The sequence below is a fragment of the Pogona vitticeps genome, chromosome 1, assembly GCF_051106095.1.
Source record: "Pogona vitticeps strain Pit_001003342236 chromosome 1, PviZW2.1, whole genome shotgun sequence".
Lineage (NCBI taxonomy): Eukaryota > Metazoa > Chordata > Lepidosauria > Squamata > Agamidae > Pogona > Pogona vitticeps.
The window spans coordinates 207,240,078-207,260,438 of record NC_135783.1 but is presented as its reverse complement, the minus strand read 5'-3'; the positions used below and the strand labels follow the sequence as shown (position 1 = coordinate 207,260,438).

Genomic DNA, 20,361 nt, shown 5'->3' with positions numbered 1-20,361 from the left:
GGAAATTAGATTTATAGGAAGGGGAACATCCTAAAGTAAATTATCAAAATGCAAAACACACAGCATGTTAGCCTTCCCTGATGTCGCACCATGCCATAGCTTGTCCCGTCACATGCCCATAAACCTAATACCTGGGGATTATGGGCAGTGTAGTCCAAAACAAAAAAAAAGCTGCAACAAGGAACTGGGTGTGAGGACATAACTAGTCTGGTTACATTATCCCAAAGTAAACCAAAGTGTGTGCACAATACATCTTGAGCTTATAAGGCTCTTTTGTTTACTGATTCCAGATCTGAACCAAGAATTATCTTCCAGTACTTTTCATCACCTCCAAGCTTCCTCCCCGCATCCCCATCATCCTTGTCCAACATGGTCCACATGGGCTGGGGGTGGGTGGATGGTAGCTCATCTGAAGAGAGAAACCTGTTCAACATGGATAGGCTCCCCTCCTGTAATTCAGACTCCTGACTGCACAGGGATCTAACTCATAGGGAAGGAAGCCCTGATGGGTTGACTGTGATCCTGTCTTAAGAGACTCCTACCAGTTATGCGGATGGTAAGGCTAACTAGCATGGTTCCTCCACCCACCCCACTCTCTTTTTCCTCACAACTACAAACACATAGAGAAAGCAGACCATCATCTCAGCCTGTATTGAACAAACTGTGTAACATCACCGAGCACTCAGGGCCAGGGAAGGCCATGCTGAAGCCTTCAAGATGTCAAGTTACGGCAATTCTATAGCATCACCAAAAATTATCCTGACAGAAATGGATAGCGGCATTTCCACATTTAGAGACACACAACTTCTCCCAGAAACGCAAGTCCCAAACCATAGCTCACTGAACTCTGCATAAATCAGTCACTGCAAGCAGTGTAAACTAAAAGTTCCTGGCAGACAGCGAGATGATCTGGGTTCTGTCTACTGTCATCCCTACAAGTACACTCAACAAAAGGGCCAGAGAAGGCTCTCTCATGAAACAGAACCACAGAGCAGTTGTGGTGAGAACATTTTCTGAGCTGCATGCCTAGAATTTTACAACAGCGTTGAGCCTTTTCAATCCTGATTCACAACTGGTAACAGACCCAAGGTTATATTGGCCTTGGCCGGGATGTGGGCCCCCAACTACGCCTATTAGCTCCTACCCCAAACTTGAAAACGTCCCCTGTTCATCCCGCCAGATCTGCAAGGATGGAAGCCTTCTGGACTTGCCTCTTAAAGAAACAGGAAACAAACACTAGAATCTTGATTTCTGTGTAATTGTTTATGTACCTATTTGTCCCATGCAAATATTTACTTGAGGGGAAAAAAAGGCCAAAGAGGGACATGTCAACAACAAGATTCCCCAAAGGTTCAAAAGGCTGTTACAGAGATGTTTCCTGCTCTCCCCGAGGGGAGCACCGTCATTGTAGGCTCAAAGTACAGATGGCGGATTCTCCTTGAACCCTAGGAGAAGCTGCTCATATGTCCAAGGAATTCAACAAAGGAGCCATTTATTGGGTTAGGGACAACCGTCGGGGCTGTCTCTCACTGGAGGTCTTGGGCAGCTGAGAAAATTGCACTTCCTTGTCTGCCAAACTGCCAGTCAAAAGAAATTGGTTTTTCACTGTCTCCTCCAGCTTGGAAGCAGGGAAGCTTAAAGGGCATGCAAGTGGCTGAAAGGACAGAGCCGAAGTGCCTCTTCATGCGCGGTTAGACTGCAGCTCCCAACAGCCTGAGCCCTCAAAGCTAAGTGGGGGGTGGGGGTGGGGATAATAGGAGATGAAATCCAACACAACTAGCTGGAGGGCCAGATGTTCATTGTTACTAGAAGAGGGTATGTACCCCTCTATACCTTTGCCTTTTTTTACATTTCTCTTCCTGGCCTTCAGCTCATCCATTTTACGAGAAGAAACAGGTAGACTGGGGGGGGGGGGTGAGGAACATACAGGCCTGGAGATTTTATTGGACTACAACTCCCACTGGCTAGGCAGATATAGGATTTATAGGAACTGTAGCCCAAGAAATGATATCTCTGTCTATCCAGTTACCTGTCCGTCCATCTTTCCATCCTTCCATCCACCCATTTTGTTTGGCTTACATGCTATCCAACAACAAATTGTTCTTGGGCTACTGATGCCGTAGTACAGATTGAAAACAGCAAAGAAATGTAATTTATACATTCAAAAGAAATCAAAACATTTAAATCATAGTAATGATATTCAGAAATCTGGAGCACCCCTGAGGCAAGCTTACCAAAGTGCAAGACATCTTGGCTGTGGTAAAAAGAACCTGCATTTTGCTGCCTTAGGTAGAATAACATAAGGTGTACCTTTCCCTGCTCAAGCTAAGATGCCAAGACCAGCAAGACAAGTTGCATTGGTACCTGAGGCTGAAAATCCTCCTGCTGGTTTCTCCCTCTTCCTGTTCCTGGTAGTAAAAAGGCAGTAAAGACACATTACAAAACGGACAAAATGCTGTCCTTCCCTGATACCCAAATTCAACTGCCTGAAGCAAACACTTCAACTACCCTGTTTCCCTGAAAATAAGACCTAACCTGAACATAAGCCTTACTATGATTTTTCAGGATGCTCATAATATAAGCCCTACCCCAAAAGTAAGCCCTAGTTAAGTGAAAGCCCGCCCTCCACCATTGTACAGCAACCAGAAGATGACATGACTGTATTTGAATAAACATAGACTATACATGAAAAAAAAATCTCCTGAAAATAAGCCCTAATGTGTTTTTGGAACAAAAATTAATATAAGACCCTGTCCTATTTTCGGGGAAACACAGTACTGTATGCCAAATGGCACAGTAGTTCCTCACTCTCTGACACTGAGCATGGTCTACCAGCTTGGGGTACATGTACTGAATTTTGGCCAGATGATACTGCTTGCATTGTAGTAAGCTTCATCAACTCATATCTGGAGTTTCTACCTTCCCAAGACATCAATGGAATTAAGTAAGTCACTAGGTGTACAACTATAACAATGAATTCCAACACAATGTCTCCTTTCTTTTCCTTTCTTTTCTCCAAGCAACTGTAAGCACAAAGAGAGATGTTTCTATTTCAAATCAGGAATGGGAGAAAACAAGTATTAGTATCTATAGTGGTACCTCAACTTACAAACTTAATCCGTTTTAGAACGACGTTCGTACGTCGAAAACTTCACAAGTTGAAGTACCATTTCCCATTACAGCATTTCAAAAGGCAAAAAGGCACGGGAAAAGGACTGGAAATTCCAATTTCCCACCCTTTCTCCCTGCCTTTTTGCAGGGAGCCATTTACGAACAGCTCCATTCGCAAACAATGGCATTGACTTGCGAACAGAGCCTCAACCTCGTTCGTAGGTCGAGCTCCGTTAGCAAGTCGATGCCAATTTTTGCCAACGGAGCCATTCGTAAATCGAAAAGTTTGTATCTAGGGACGTTAGTAAGTCGAGGGTTGGCTGTACTTGCTGAAATTCTAACAGCAACATTATGTGAAAATGCCAGCAGACTTGTATTTATCTTCACAGAGGCCTCCAGGCACCCAGTTCAATCATACCAATATACATTTTTTGGTTATTCTCCTTTCCTTACAACCTTATTGATTCCCCTGTCAACATGAAATTTAACGGGGCTGTTGTGTAAAAACTTGAACTAGAGGTGAAATATGTTACTAAGTGATCACAGATTACAGAGGATGTCTTTCTAGCAATAGATACAGAAAGTGTGGTCCATCTTTATGTTACACCCACCACATAGTTTGCAGGGCATTGTCCATAAGCGGCTAGTGCCATAGGCCAGAGTAAAAGCCACTTTATTTGCATATTACCTTTTGAAATACAGTGGTGCCTCGCTAGATGATGATACTCCATTCCACTGAAATCGCTGTTTAGCGAAATCATCGTCTAGCGAAAAGCATTTCCCCACTGGAATGCATTGAAACCTATTTAATGCATTCCAATGGGGAAGAATCGTCGTCTAGCAAAGATCGGCCATAGGAAAGCCGCTTTGTGAACCGCCGACCAGCTGTTTTTAATCGCTGTCTTGCAAAAAACGGGCCTGAAAACACCCGTTTTGCGAGGATCAAGCCGCTGATCAGCTGTTTTCATTGTTTTGCGAAAAACCCGTCCGCAAAGCACGGATCTAATCGGCATCCAGTAAAATTCCCCCATAGGAATCACTGTTTTGAGGGGTAACCATCTTGCGAGGTACCACTGGACTTCATTGCTCAGAGCAGTTCAGTTTACACAAAATGTGACAAAAGCAACAAGCCTTTTCAGGCCTGTACCATCTTGAGTTTTACCTCACATGGAGCTAACCATGGGGATGCAACCACAGGCATTTGGTGAGCTGCCAGTCATAGGATGGTTGCATGCCTGGTCACATGACCAGGCAAAAAAAGAGACCAAAACTTTGTCAAATTGCCACGGCTGTTTCCAAAGCTTCAATTTGTGTACAGTAAAGCTCAAGAAGATACTTGCTTCAGAGTTTGAAAAAATAACTTTTCTAAAATCCCACAATTTCCCCATCGGTATGGCTGGTGACCATGCTTCCTGGAGGTTTCTTGGGATCAGCATGCAAAAATGTAACTTTTCCCAGTTTTCAATATAAATGGAACAATAAAGCTGTGCTTCATTATGTTACATTGTGAGGAATATTTACTGGTGTTTAGAATTTGGAGGTGTCCCCTTGCTACAACTGCTTAGAATTCTCATACCAGACATGACACCAACGAACAATTTCATAAACATAAAATTAAATACAGTAAACTTCTGATGTAGGTAGTAAAGAATAGCATGGATCATCCCGTTCTGGGAAGAACCTCCACATTAAAGCCTTAATATTCTAAATGCCGGCAGCAAAGTCCTTCCCAGTGAGTCACATACAGAGTTACCGCATCCCATCCTCTGAGACTCAGACCCAAAACCTGAGATGTGGCTGGGGGGGGGGGCTTGCCCAATCACACGATTGATCCTTTCGATGTCACAAAATCAAGGATGGGCAAGGACTGGAAAGAAACTTCAACCTGCTTCTAGCCAGCTAATTTTCGAAACAGGCAGAAAGAAAAACCTAGGTAAATGGGCTTCGAAGTTGAATGAAACCAGCTGATGAAGCAATGTGGCAAATCCACATTGTGGGGCTGGGGTTGGAATTATTTTGTGTGTGGAGCTGGGCAGATGTTCAAATGCTCTCAGAAGCTGCAGCAGTTGCCACGACTCCCACTAGGTCACATATGACACATGGGCAGTTTTTCCCAATACTGTACTGATACTACAGCTTGCAGGATGTTCACCGCCGCCCCACAAGGGAGTGATCCTTCCCCACCAGCCTCTGCCACAGCACTCAGGCAGCTTTGCCAGCAAGAGAGCTCAAGATCAGCTGTACTGGTCCTCTACTCCAAAAGGCATGCAGGGTTTCAGTGTATGCATCCCCCATCTCTCATTCCTGGATTTCTGGCATGGCAACACTGCACAACTGCATCAGACAAACAACTGCATGCCGAGGTGGTAAGTCCAGAGAGAGGCCAGTTGGGGGATGGTTAAGGAGAGTGACCAGGCTTCAAAGCAACGTCCACATGTCTCCCCCTCCAGCGCCGCTCGCCCTGAGATTTGTTTCTCTGCGCAGAAATCCCGAGAAGCACTGCAACTCCCTGAGCCCTAAGACCTGGCAATGCACCCAAAAACAGATGCACCTGAACACGCACCCCAAAACAGAACCATCCAGGCATGATCGAGAGGTCTCCAGTGGCTTGAGGGAAACTCTTATGATCTGCAGCTGTACATCTTCCGCCCAATGCTTGGGAGATAATCGCCAACCAGGACTGGTCAGACCTGGTGGCCGCAAACGTATTCTGAAAAAAACATGTACGGAGCCGGTTTGTAAGGACCATACTTGAAGGCTGTCACACTGCACAACTTTGACCAGGTCCCATTTATTCTAACTATCCTGCAGGACTTCCCTGAGAAAGAGAACCTGGCTTAAGATGCCATTAACACCGTCCATGAATTTTATTTCCCACCCGCACACACTCTTCTTGTGACCTGCATGACTGGCTGCCAGGCAGTTTACATAAACTGTCACAAAACTAGTATTATTTTAGACGGTTCTATTCTTCCTATGACAAGCTGAATAATTAGCAGCAGCTCCAGACTTTTCACAGTCAGGATTTTAATACTTTTTTTAAAAGGGCAACAGCTGTTTCAAAACATATCCCTAGTCATATATTCTCTCAATAAAGTTTCTGTCATGCGGTTGTGTTCTTAGCTCTCTGTCTGTAAAAATCTGTGTTGAGATTCCTAACGGTTTTTCAGAAAGAAAGGAGTTTATTTAGTCTAATGTAATCAAGTTCTCTGCAAATTCTGAACCCCTACAGTGAGATAAACACATGGAAAGGAATGTTTCAAAAGAATAACATGTTCCTGCACTTTAAATACCCTTGAGCTTTTTTTTTCTGTTCTTTTCTTTTTTAGCACTCCCAATCATGTTCAAGGGAGCCCAGCGGCTTAATTTACCTTGAACTGTTCTCCCAAGGAAATCACTTCTCGTGGCTTCTCTTTAACCAAAGCAAGAGTCATCATTTTGCTGTTTGCTTGCTTTCTGGATATCCTCTGGTTTAGTTTAGCTTATCGTGCCTCCCCAAAAAAACAACATTGAAAATGGGAACATTTCATACATTCTGCTTTTCCCATTAAGTCTTCAAACTCCTACTCTTCTACAAAATAAACAGCTAACGATGTCACATTCAAATCACAAAACTAAGCAACAAGCATTCATACTACTAGGATTCGGCACTCCTCTTGCATGGAATCGTCTGTTCAGCTAATGCTCAAGCCCTTAAAACACATGTAAGATCAGGAAAAAGGGCACCTTTTCGCTGACACCTCCAGTGGTCCCAAGCGATCAATCTACGGCCAGTTCTGTGCTGAAGGAGCACCAATCCTTCCCTAACCCTGCCCCACTCCCACTTTTAATAACACCACCCTGCACTAAAGGATTGTGAGCTGAAAAGCTGGCATCCCATTTTAAGGGTTGTGTTGTTGTTGTTGTTAAGTTAGCCTAATAAAGGTATCACTTTGATATGGACTTCGGATTTTGTTCATTTTAGTTCCTGATCAGTTCATATTAGTTCATAAGTTTAAAATATTACTTTTAAAAATCTTTATTTCCATCCCGCAGCTCTTAATTGTCCTATTCCAATGTTTATGATTATATTTAATGATGATGATGACGACAACAACAACTACTACTACTACACTGTATGCTGTCTATCAATTCCAAGCAAAGGTGACCCTTTCCAGGGTTTTCTAGGTACAAAGTACTTAGAAGTGGTTTCCCATTCCCTTCTTCTGGGGGCGCCCTGGGACGGTGCAGCTTGCCCAAGGCCACCCAGGCTGGTTCTATTCGCAGGAGGCACAGCAGGGGAATTGAACTACCAACCTAAACCACTGAGCTTTCCAGCCAGTTAGCATTATATTCATAAGGTATTAAATGTAAATCTTCTCCATTGGCTTAGTAATACATAAAAAAATGATGACCCTTATTGATTTATTTTAATACAGTTTACACCTCTAGGTCAATGAGAGCAAATGATAAAGAGAAAGGATAGAGGAAGTTGGTTGGAGGGGTAGAACAAAGAGTGAAATGAATCCGTGACAAAGGGTGCAACCACATGGGCAAAAAAAAAAAAAAGCATGAAATGGGGTGGGCTGGTTTACTTTTTTTTTTAATGTTCACCATATGACCAAAAGGAATGTTCACCACAGTCCCAACTCCTCCACTCCCCAAATCCATAGTTTCCCCCTCCTCTGCTGGAGCTTCTAGTTTTGTCTTAGAACTGATTCATTTTCATGGGCTCAGAGAGGGCGACTGTTTGAACCAATGCAGAAAAGTGTAGGCTGGGGGGGGGGGGTGTGGCAGCAAATAATATCATAGAACTAAATACCAAATGGATCTGATCAGACAAAGCGAGCAAGCTGGGGGGGCAACCCAGTCTGGGATGCTGCCCTTGTTTACAGATTATTAGAGTTTATTAAGTCACTCTTCTGAAGCTGTGCCACCTGTTGGGCTACAAGACAGCTGCACTAACAAGCTGCAAACAAGGCTTTCCTCCTCTCTCCCTGTGTGGCCAGCTAATTCAAACAGTGCTGGGGAAACCCAAACTCCCTAGTGTGGCTTCACAGAGAGTGAATGTGAGTGAACTCATATTTCCTTCACTGTGTACTCACACTCAAAATCACTGTGTAGTCACACCCACAGATTGTAGGACGAGATCCCAGACTTTAGCACAAACAGACTTTCCCAACCTGTTTTCAAACATATTAAACCCAGACAACTCCCGCCAAGAGCTGTATTACAGGACCTATACTCCAGCAAGGAAAAGGCAATTTTGAAAAGATTGATTTTTTAAAAAAGCATAACAACAGAAAAAGCAAATGTGCCACAAAGATCAACAATGACAATCTGCATCTCTGTAAGGTACATTGCTGATTCCAAAACTAACAATTCAATTGACAAGTTAATTACCCCTAATTCATTGGGCAAAATCCTGTTGGCATAGTTACACCAGCAGAAACTGGATCTAGGTGCCAGAAATAATTAATTCAAACAAACTGAAAGCTTCCTATTCCTCCAGACTCTGTCAGGGTCCAAGGCTCTCCAGGGCTCCCTTTTGCCCTGGGGGAAGCTTTTCAGAGCCTTGGGATGGGGGAACAGCCATTAATTGGAATGTGGGGGTGAGGGGAACAAGAAGCTTTTAATTTGTTTAAATTAATTATTTCTGGTGCTTGGATCCAGTTCATGCCAGCATAGCTACATCAATAGGATTTTGCCCAATGAATCAAACAAACATCCACACCCAGTGCTAACAATGAATTACTCTCCCAAATTCTAATGCATAACATTAACTAATTCATTCTGAAACTCCATGCTGATTTATACAGTGGTGCCCCGCATAGCGACGATAATCCGTTCCGGATAAATCGTTGCTATCCAGAAATGTCGCTGTGCGGGGGGGTAAACCTCATAGGAACGCATTAAACCCTGTTTAATACGTTCCTATGGGGGGGAAACTCACCGCTATGCGAAGATTCCCCATACGCCCCCCATTTTCGCCACCTTGGTAAGTGAGGGCAGGGCGCGAAAACGCTGCGGGCGGCCATTTTCTTCATCCAGTGGCCATTTTGGAACCGCCGATCAGCTGTTGGGGAAACATAGCAATGCGATGTTTTACCTATTAAAACATCACAATGCGATCGTAAAAACGATTGCAAAATCCGCATCGCTATGCGGATTCATCATTAAACGGTGAGCTCGTTAAGCGAGGCACCACTGTACTTCCCTTTTAATTCAGTCGGGTGAACATGTCTAGGATTTCCCTTATATAAACACTGTAAAGCTTCACTGGACAGACTGAGTAAAGAGGCTCCATAATATTCTACAAATGACAATATCTCCAATATCTTTGAATGTTTCTTCTTCAGCCCTGAACAAAGGATTTCAAGTCTTGTCAATCTCCACCAGGATGTTCTTCGTTCTGTTTATTCCTACCAGCAGCAGAGCCTCTGAGGAAACAGGAACTTCTCCAGCTTTGGCACTGAAAGCATGAAGGAGGTGATCCCAGGGGAGGCAGTCCCTAAAGCAGTTTCCCAGTGCAGGCACTGAGACCCTCTGAATGAACCTTAAACATTTTTTTGACAACCTGGTAAGGAACAAAACACACAAAATAGAAAGGAAGTTCTAGACATGTAAACGGTGGAGTCTCCCAAGAAAACGAATTGGGATGAGTGTCTCTAAAACTGTTCACCAATGGCTTAGAGTTCGGTTTGGAAGCACAAGAGGGTGACAACCCCAGATTATTGAGAGGGTAAAAACAAAGAAGGTCTACAAAGAGATCTAAGAGAGTACCTCTGCAAAATGAATGGAAGGGTAATGCAACCAGCAATCAAAGTTCAGCATAACTGGGCAGGGATGAATAGCAAGGTAACCACAGAGTTCCACAAACTTTGCTAATAAGATTTGGTGACTAATGGGGGGGGGGGGAGAGAGAATACCTCAAGGCTGTGGTGGATAATCTGTGAAGGCATCAACTCCATATGCAGAAGCAGCTGTGAAGGCGGCAAATTCCAAACTAGAGATGGTGAGCAAAGAGTTCATATATAGAACTGCCAGTAACATAATGCCCATACACAAATCAAGGGTGAAGTCATATTTGGAATAGTAAGCATGGCTCTGATCAACCCAACCCCAACAGAACACCATAGGATGGAAGGTAGGCAAAACAGGGTAAGCAAAGTAATAGCCAGTGGCTATTGCATCCTGCCTGTAACAAAAAGGTACTGTAGATCAACATAAGAGAAAAGAATGATGAAGGGGAAAAGCATGATCAAGGTTCTCCTTCTCTCTTACAATTCAAGAATTTGAGTTCATCCAATGAAACAGCTCAGCAGGACATGCAAATCCACTCACCCTGAGTGATTTTTTTTTTGCACACAGATAGAACAGAATAGAGATAGAAGCAATTTTATTAAGTTATTGAAATATTTTCTTCATGCCCAGAAGCAATCTTAAGGTAGATTTCATTAGAAAGTACCCCTTTATACAACATGCAGTCCATCTGTAGAATCAGTTCTCTCAAAGTCCTGTTGCTGACCACCAGCCTAGAGAGCTTTACGTAGCAGGACGACTAATCCCTACAGCCGTGTTCATTATAGGAAAACTCCATGGTGGAAAACAAAATGCCAAGAAATGCTATATGCTGGGGAGGAATAAGAGATGAGGACTCCAGCCTTCAAATTATGCTTGTGAGGCTTCCTGCCTAAACAGCCACTACAGGATGAAGGACGCCAGACTAAATCAACATTTCTCGACCTCTAGTTGTCCTAAGTATGAATAAAAAATTTTAGAATGTTCTAACCAAACTGAATATGATACAGTGGTGCCTCGCATTACGACGTTAATTTGTTCCAGCGAAATCGCTGTAGAACGAAAACATTGTAAAGTGAAAATTAAAAAGCCATTGAAACGCATTAAAACCTGGTTAATGCGTTCCAATCGGCTAAGAACTCAACGTCCAGCGAAGATCCTTCATAGGGGCGGCCATTTTTGGGTGCCTGTGCCGCAAAAAATGGCTCCTAAACACAACGGGGAGCCATTTTGAGCACCCGGCAGCCATTTTGAAAACCCGACGATCAGCTGTTTTGATCGTCGGGAAGCGAAAATCAGTTTCTGAAACAGGGAACCGATCATCGCACAGCGAAATTCCCCCACTCAAAATGTTGTTTTGTGATCGCAAAAAACTCGTAATGCGGATTCGTCGTTAAACGGAGTGCCCGTCTTGCGAGGCACCACTGTACTGTACTTGGAAAACTGTAACCAATATGTTACAAAATATTAGATATCTTTTTGGTGTTATAAAAAGATATTCTCTAAGTTAGATGACTTTCTAAGTTAGAAAACATGTCTCAGCTATAAACCCTCATCTATAACTCTCATCTTAAGTCCCATCTATAAAATGTCTTAATGAAATATACTTTAACAAAAGGTACTAATACTGAAGCCTAGAGCAGCCATTTTCAACAGGGGCCATGTGGCCCCTGGCACATTGTAAGGGGGCCGAAGACTGAAAAATGTGCAAAGTTTCTCAAAGGTGTCTATTTGTGTTGTATCGTTTGACGGGGGGGGGGGGTGGAACCTGAGAAGCACTCCTAAAAGGGCCACTGCTAAAAAGAGAGATGAGAATGATCAATTAAAAAAAATCTCATCCTCTCCAGCTGAGTTGCTTCCCCTAGTGAGTTACTCTTGCCATGCATAATTTTCACTCCTTTTTCTGGCAATTTGTTCTCAATTATATTTATACTTTTATCCATCCTTCACCAAGCACAAACAATGTCTTTCTCCTCACCTGGGTTTTACAATAGTATCTTATACAGGCACCCCTCATTTAATGACCTACCTGTTTAACGACTGCTCAGACTTCTGTCTATCTCAACCCCTCATAAATGTGTGCTTGCGTCTTCACCACATCCCTTCTGGACAGCACATGACTTATTACTGTTGTAAACAGTATTATTCCTACTCACTTATCAACCAATTCGTTTAACAACCTAGTCTTAGGAACGGAACTCAGCCGTTAAGTGAGGAGTGCCTGTACCAGAAAATGCCACAGACTTTGTATATGCTCTAGTTTCTGGCCTACGAATAAAGATTTCAGCACCTTTGTTTTGACTACCTCTACCGGATGTTTTTGCTAATCTAGCACTAAGATCATACAGTAGGACCCCCATATCCACAAGATCAGCATCCGTGGTTTAACTTATCTACATTCTGAAAATATTAAAAATATTTTTTAAAAAATCCAGAAAAACTATTCTCAAATGTATTACTAGACCTAGCCACTAGAGGGAGCCAAATAATTCTAGAAGGCAGTTCAACCCTGGATTTCAAAGGGGCAAAGGAATTCGAGACCAAATTGCTAACATGCACTGGATTACGGAGAAAGCCAGAGAATTCAAGAAAAACATCTACTTCTGCTTCATTGACTATGCAAAAGCCTTTGACTATGCGAACCACAACAAACTATGGCAAATTCCTAAAGAAATGGGAGTGCCTGACCACCTTATCTATCTCCTGAGAAATCTGTATGTGGGACAGGAAGTAACAGTTAGAACTGGATATGGAACAACTGATTGGTTCAAAATTGGGAAAGGAGTATGACAAGGCTGTATATTGTCTCCCTGCTTATTTAACTTATATGCAAAATACATCATGCAAAAGGCTGGACTGGATTAATCCCAAACCAGAATTAAGATTGCCGGAAGACATATTAACAACCCTTGATATGTAGATGACACCACTCTGATGGCAGAAAATGAGGAGGAATTAAAGAACCTCTTAATAAGGGTGAAAGAGGAGAGTGCAAAAAATGGTCTGAAGCTCAACATCAAAAAACTAAGATCATGATCACTGGTCCCATCACCTGCTGGCAAATAGAAGGGGAAGATATGGAGACAGTGACAGATTTTACTTTCTTGGGCTCCATGATCACTGCAGATAGTGACAGCAGCTACGAAATTAAAAGACACCTCCTTCTTGGGAGGAAAGCAAAGACAAATCTAGACTGCTTCTTAAGTGACAGAGCTGCAGTATACCAGGTGTGCCAGGTGACACTAACAAGTAGAGTTTCCCAGACTTATGAAGTTACCAGGCAAGGAAACAGTATTGATAGCAGAAATAATTGTATTGAATCAAGTTATTTGCATGATATATACATCTACATACAGCTTTGTCCTTGTTTCCAGTCCAGTGGTCTAATACGGCAATTCCAATAGAGTTCAGGCATAAATCAGATCAGAATCCTTATAAATCAGATTCAGCAGAGTCCATATAATTCAGTCCAGCAGTCAGAGTCCTTCTCCAAGATTCTTCCACAACAATACAGCACTTTTCACCACCACAACCACATCACCACGACACCACAGAGTGTGTGTGCTGGGTCTGCTTGCTTTATCCCAGGTTTAGCCAATCCTAGTTGTTCTTTCTCAGCTGATACGAGTCATGTATTACCCCAGCTGCATAAATTCTTACTTGGCTTACAATTCTTAGCGTGGATCCTTACAATTACTTACAGTGTTTTTGCTCTTTTACAACTGCTTAGTACAAAACTGTATTAACAATTCCTCCAGGTTTATGTCAAACCTGTCATTAAGCACAGACATCACGTTGTCCAAAAAAAATGTGCATAGTCAAAGCTATGGTTTTTCCAGTAGTGATGTATGGAAGTGAGAGCTGGACTATAAAGAAGGCTGACCGCCAAAGAATTGATGCTTTTGAATTGTGGTGCTGGAGGGGACTCTTGAGAGTCCCCTGGACTGCATAGAGAACAAATCTATGCATTTTGAAGGAAATCAACCCTGAGTGCTCACTGGAAGGACAGATCCTGAAGCTGAGGCTCCAATACTTTGGCCATCTCATGAGAAGAGAAGACTCCCTGGAAAAGACCCTGATGTTGGGAAAGAGTGAAGGCAAGAAGAGAAGGGGACGACAGAGGATGAGATGGTTGGACAGTGTCATCGAAGCTACCAACATGAATTTGACCAAACTCCAGGAGGCAGTGGAAGACAGGAGGGCCTGGCGTGCTCGGGTCCATGGGGTCACAAGAGTCGGACATAACATAACGTCTAAACAACAACAAAAGTTGGCATTTCTATAAATGCACATGAAAATATTTTTTCTGGGTTTTCCTTTTCCCATGCTATCTATTTATCTAGATAGATAGCTAACTAGCTAGCTAGTGTTCACTATTGTCCACAATTTTCAGTATCCACAGTGGACTTGGAACCAATCCCCAGTGGATATGGGGGTCCTACTGCAGTCATAAAACCTACATTTCATGGATTTACATCTTCCAAAAAATTCCACTATATGGTTATACAATACCCCTTTCTCATTAATTCACATGTTATTTACCGTAATCCAATATCTATGCTCACAAATCATAAACAAAATATTCACTCAACTGCCAAGATTGCTTATTTATAATTCACTGCCATTCTCTACCAGAGCTGGCAAATTGTTTAGCAATGAGTTATTTAAACTATTTTTTTCAAGCTGTAAGTTTTTAAAGTACATTCTTTTTAAATTCTAAATAAAAAAAATAAATAAATAGTGTAAACTTTCCTACACCCCTTTAATTTTCCTAACTTTCTTAAACACACAAGATCTCGAACCTTGACACCAAAATACCTGTCCATGAATGATGGAATGTTTAGGAACCCAGTAACATCTGGAAGGGGACTAGTTGAGAACCCCTGGACTAGATCATTCTCTCCCAGGCTGGTACCCAGCAGGAGTTACAAACTAATTCTATAAGCTCCAGCCATCATGGCCAATGGTTGGGGATGATAGGAAATTTTCTTTCTCAGAACTGTCCCAAAAGAGACCCAAATTAGAAAGCTCTCCACCTTTCTAATGAGAAGCTACCAGGACAACCTTGGTAGAAAGTATGTGTCCACTGAAAAGAAAAGGAGACGGGGGTCCAATAATTGCTTTAAGAAATTATTATTGCAATTTTAGGGAGAACACCAGGTGAAAGGGCAAGATTGTTCCGAATCTAGTACGTAATGGAATCTGCTATCTGAAGATTGTGCTGCTGCTGATCACTAGCCTAGAGAGCTTTACTAGGCCAGATAGACAAGGGGAAAGATTGTCTAAGATCTGAAGAATGCTCTGATCAGAAGAACTGATAATATGCATGGAAGAAGGAAGTAAAGGAGGCTGACACCTATTTAAATAAAGCTGTCACCAAGAACAATCAAAATAGCCACTGGATTTTTAAAATTCTTATGGAACCTAAACACACCACTTGACAAGCAGATGTCAGAGTGTTAAAAACAGGCTGGATCACACACAGTATTTAATGCTTCCATCTTACATACTAGAATATTTTTCTGATGGACAGGAGAGGGTGAAACGCATCTTTTTCTTTCCTAGCATTAAGACTGGGAAAGGCTTACCTGTTTTATCCTTGGATTTGCCTTAGGCAACAGGCTGGTTGACAAAACAGAGGTAAACTGAGAGCAGCAAAGTTCTGGGAAAGGATTTGGTATGGATGCATCCAGTTCTGTCTTTTTCCTCCTACATTGAAGAAAAATAACATATAGGGCTTATAAAAATAATTATCTAAAGTTGAGATTTTAAAAACACAAGAAACACAACATATGTGTAAGAACAGTGTGCTGCTGACAGACATATTCCATTACAATTCTGTTCTCTTGCAAAGCCTGCTTCCCAGAACTTGATCCAACCGCACACAAGCCTTGTTAAATATTCTTCTTTGAAATAAATAATTTCATGTTGTTCAATCTTTCGACATCATCACAAAATGTATGGGTGAAGAGTACTACGTTTCAAAGGCGATGAACTCCAATGCTGAACACATGCACCCTCCTGTGATCATTTCCAGTGATGTCCTCTGATTTGGGTGGAAATGACTTCCATCACTTGAAATCCGTCTTAAGGAACTCCTTAAGAGGCTCGCTGGAATAAATGGGCCTTACAAACAACTTATCAGGATGCTAGAAGTGCCACCTCAAAAGTGAATCCTCTCAAGATCAGTGAGGTTTACTCCCAAACGGCGCCAGGTCAAAACCTTCGTGTTCCAGAAGGCTTTTAATTGAAATAACATCAACTGTGGGTCCTGATGATGGCAATTTTAATTGTATTTTAATCATTTTATTTTCATTGTATTGAATTTTAATTATTATAAGCCGCCCAGGGACCTCTGAGTAGAGTGGGCGGCATATAAATTAAATTAATAATAATAATAAATAATAGTGATTTTAAACTGCAATCCTTTCCATACTTCATAATAATCATGTGCTGTCAAATAAATTTTGCCTTACAGCAACCCTTTCCAGGGTTCTGAAGGTGCAGCCTCCTCAGAAGTGGTTTACCCTCCCCTTCTTCTGAGGGTGTCCTGGGACTGTGCAGTTTGCCCAAGGCCACACAGGCTGGCTCTACTCATAGGAGGCCCAGTGGAGGAATCAAACTCCCAACCGATACCTAAACCACTGAGCTATCCAGCCAGCTACTTACATACTTAGCTGAGTAAAATCCCACTTGAATTCAACTAGAGTTATTCCAGCATTAAATCCTTTGCTGAAAGAACTATAACAGGAGGGTATTTTTGCATACAGAAGATCCCAAGTTCAACCCCTGGCGTTGTCAGTCCTGTCTGAAATCCGGAGTTTGGAAAAGTTACTTTTTGGACTACAAGTTCCAGAACCTCTCAGCCAGCATGGCCCCACTATCAACTGAATTCCAGGAATCAATGCTCTCCAAAAAAATAATAATGCTGTGCTGAAACCCTAGAAAGCTGTTACACCAGTGCAAATAAAACACACATGGATCTGAACAAGAGCACCAACTCCAGTGGAGGATCTGAGACTCCCCTAAAGGGCTATATATTTTTACATCATTAAGAAAAAAAAAACCAATCTAGATAAGATGCTAATTAAATAGTCAAGATCTTTTTGCATTAAAGCTTTAGAGAAAATAAATCTTGGTTACAACACACAGTAGCACCGATTAAACACTTATATAACCACTATAAATACTTGATTTTGCTTTGTAGTTAATACTTAATTTACCAGTTGTTCTTTATTTGTTATTCACTATCTCTACAATGTTCAAAAGAAAATTTCAGAATTTCACAAGAAATTTGCTTCCATTCCTTAAAGCACTTAATTTCATTTAAATTTTAAGTAGATCCTAAACGTTTAGGAGGCATATTCAGTCTGCTTTTTTACACTTGGCAATCCATAGCAATCCGGTCTGTCTTTTTACACTTGGCGATCCATAAAAAGAATGTACAGTTTCGACAATACTTATATATGTACATTTTTAAATTAAGAAGATTTCTAGTATATGAATATTCCAGTACACATTTCTAGAGAAGCAAGTTATTTAAAACAAAGATTGCATCCAGACTCAGGCATGCTCAGAATAGATGCACTGAAACTAAGGGGGCTTTAGTCAACCATGACTAACTTGCTCCATCGATTACAATGGCTTTACTCTAAGGATGACTAAGTCTGAATCCAGTCCAATATCTATGCTCAGAACAAAATCAGTTACAGGTACCAACCTCATTAAGCATGGTACAGTGGAACACAAAACAATGGTGCATCTTACTTCAAGAATAATCATTGTCATTTACAACTCCTGTCTATTGTTACTTGTCAGAAAGTTCTTTATCATGGTAAATGGAACCTCAAAGCATCACAAGTTAAATGGTTTTCATTCCCAGGATAAGACACAGCAATAATACTTCCCAACCTCTGTGCCTACTTGTTAAGACAAAAGAACACCTGAAATAATAAGTTTTGCAATAATACAAAATGACAGTTTGACTGATCCTCCCGCACTATCAAATGCATTCAACCAGATATTAATCCCAAAGTCATACAAAACTTTTAAAAACAGCCAAATGAAATAATTTTGGCAGATTGGTGCTCGTTTTTGGTTTGGGGGGGGCAGCTGGAGGGGGGGTATCTTAACTATAATTCTGTTTTGCGAGTTCTCCTCGCAGTTGCCTTAAAGTACCCACGTCTTCTGGGGTGTAACGACATACACAGGAATACTGGAAGTGAAGCTGCAGCAACTTTGGTCGTTGCACACGATGGTGTGCAAGATTTTTCAAAAGTGTGCACGGGTACCAATTTTAGACAGCACCTGGGCTTCCTTTGCTGGCCAGCCACGGCTGGAAGGCTTCCCGACTCCCGGCAGCACTGGGATCAGGGCCCAACCGGCTTCAAACCAGAGCCACTGGAGCTGCCCCTCAGACAAGAACAGTGCCATGGAGGCAAATTTCTCCATTTACCTCAGGCAAGGGCAGCGAAGGAAACACTGCGGGCATGAGGGTGGGCAGCAGCCAGATCCCCTCTTCTGAAGGGTGAAGCACCAGTTCTCAAGCTGGAGTGCCCAAACCTTGTTGGACTACAACTCCCAGGCAGCCCAGGCTGGCTGGGGCTTCTGGGAACTGAAGTCCAAGCATTGCCTCCGAAGACCCAAGGTTAAGAGCCAGTGCCCTGCAGAACATCGAGGCGCGGCTGCGTGCCCTCGGGCGCCTTGGCAGAGGAGGCGGGAGGCGGGGAAGGCGTCCCTTCCCCGACAGACACGGCGTTTCTGGAGGTCTTCCATGAGTCAGGAGAAATCGCGCCCAGGAGAGAACAAGAGGGGCGAGGGCGGAGAGCAGAAGGGCAGGGACCCAGGCTAGTCCTACCACTCAGAAATGAAGGGCAGGAACGGATGAAGGGGGGGGGGGGGAGAGGGCTTCTCCGAAGGCGTGTCCGGGCTGATGAGGTTCCCCGGGGGGGGGGCGCTGCTCTATCTTTAACGGTGACAGCCACGGGGAAGCTCAGGAAAGTCCTCCCTTCCCGAACCCGTCCTCGGAGATAGACTGCCCCAGAGCAGGGAGGCTCGACGGAGCGCCCCCCCCCTCGCCAACGCGCTCTCGTCCCACCCTGCTCTTCAACTTGGAGGGGGGGGGAAGCCACTCCTCGGCGTCCTCCGCGCCCGCCTCCCCCCACCCCCCCGCCGCCGCCGCCCGGACACTTACTTACCTGTCGTCCCTCCGGAGCTGGGCCGAGCCGAGAGGAGGGGCCGCCGGGGACACCCAGGGGGCCAAGGCGAGCTCTCCCAGCCCGGCGCCGGAGCTGGCTGCGGGGCCGCCCGCCGGGCTGCGCGGGGAGAGACCTCGGCGGCGCTCGCCGGCCACGCGCCCCCCGCCGGGCAAAGGAGCGGCCATCGCCGCCGCGACCTCGCCGTCCGCGGCGCCCGACCTAAAGGCGCATCCTCCTCCTCCTCTTCCTCCCGCCTCGGCTGGAGCGGAGCGGAGCCGCCAGCGAGCAGCGAGGCCGGCGCACACCTTGCGCTCGCCGGGCTCGGGCGGCCCCACGTGCGCCGGCGTTCCGCGGGGAAGGGGAGGAGCCGCCCGGGTGGGGGGCGGGAGGAGTGGGGAGAGGAGCTCTCTCTCTTTCCCGCCCGCCCCCACCCGCCGGACCGGCCTTTCGGAAGGGGGCAATTGGCGGACAGGGGGCAAGCCCAGCCCTGGGAGCCCTGGGGGTGGGGGTGGGGGTGGAGAGGGTGAAGGAGGAGACCAGCGCATCCTCTCACAGACCTGCCCCTCCCAAAGGCTCCTCGCCGGTGTGTGGTTCCGCGCCTTCCCGTCCCTCCGGAGCAGAGATGTGAAATTTCCGAAATGTTCCTTTTTTTCCCCGGGGGGGGGGGGAAACAGGTTTCAAACCCCCTCCCCTTGGACATTTCCGGAAATTTTACCTCTCGACTGAGGAGTCTTCTGTAAATTTCCATTTTTTTCCTGGGGGAAAAAATTGAAATAGGAAATTCTGCATCTCTGCTCGGGAGTTGTGGAGACCCCATGACCACCAAAGGTCCTCCTGTCACAGATAGCCCTGCCCAGGTCTTGCAAACTCAAGGCTGTGGGTGCTTTTACTGAGTCAGCCCATCTCACCTGAGAGATCTACCTCTTTTCCTACTGCCTTTTCCAGCGTTACTTGAGGGCCATTTCCAAGGAGTCCCAAGTGTGTGTGTGTGTGTGTGTGTGTGTGTGTGTGTGTGTGTGTGTGTGTGAAGACCTGTCTGTGTGCATACGTACAGGCGCGTGCTCATGAAACCACCCTTTTCTGCCCCTCACCAAGGGCTTTCTGACCCATCCGCCACATCAGGGAGGAGCTATGGCTTCGTATTGCACATTGCACTTATCTGTCAGGCAGAGACGATGTTTGACATCTGCCATTGTTCTAACGAAATGCCTTCTTTCATTGTCATTTAGCCTTTAAAAATAAAAATTGCGTAAGCCAACCAAATAACCTTTTT

General features: G+C 44.1%; 1 protein-coding gene across 1 annotated transcript in view; it reads right to left on the bottom strand.

Moving 5' to 3' along the window:
- GRB14 (growth factor receptor bound protein 14) overlaps nt 1-19,421 on the bottom strand; it is a 71,522-nt gene extending 52,101 nt beyond the window's left edge. Inside the window, exons 1-2 of the mRNA XM_072982024.2 lie at nt 19,089-19,421; nt 15,480-15,600 (exon numbers count right to left, since the gene is read on the bottom strand). Of these exons, the coding sequence (XP_072838125.2) occupies nt 15,480-15,600; nt 19,089-19,273 (306 nt within the window). The 5' untranslated portion in view covers nt 19,274-19,421. The remainder of the gene's footprint in view (nt 1-15,479; nt 15,601-19,088) is intronic.
- Nucleotides 19,422-20,361: the final 940 nt, after the last annotated feature.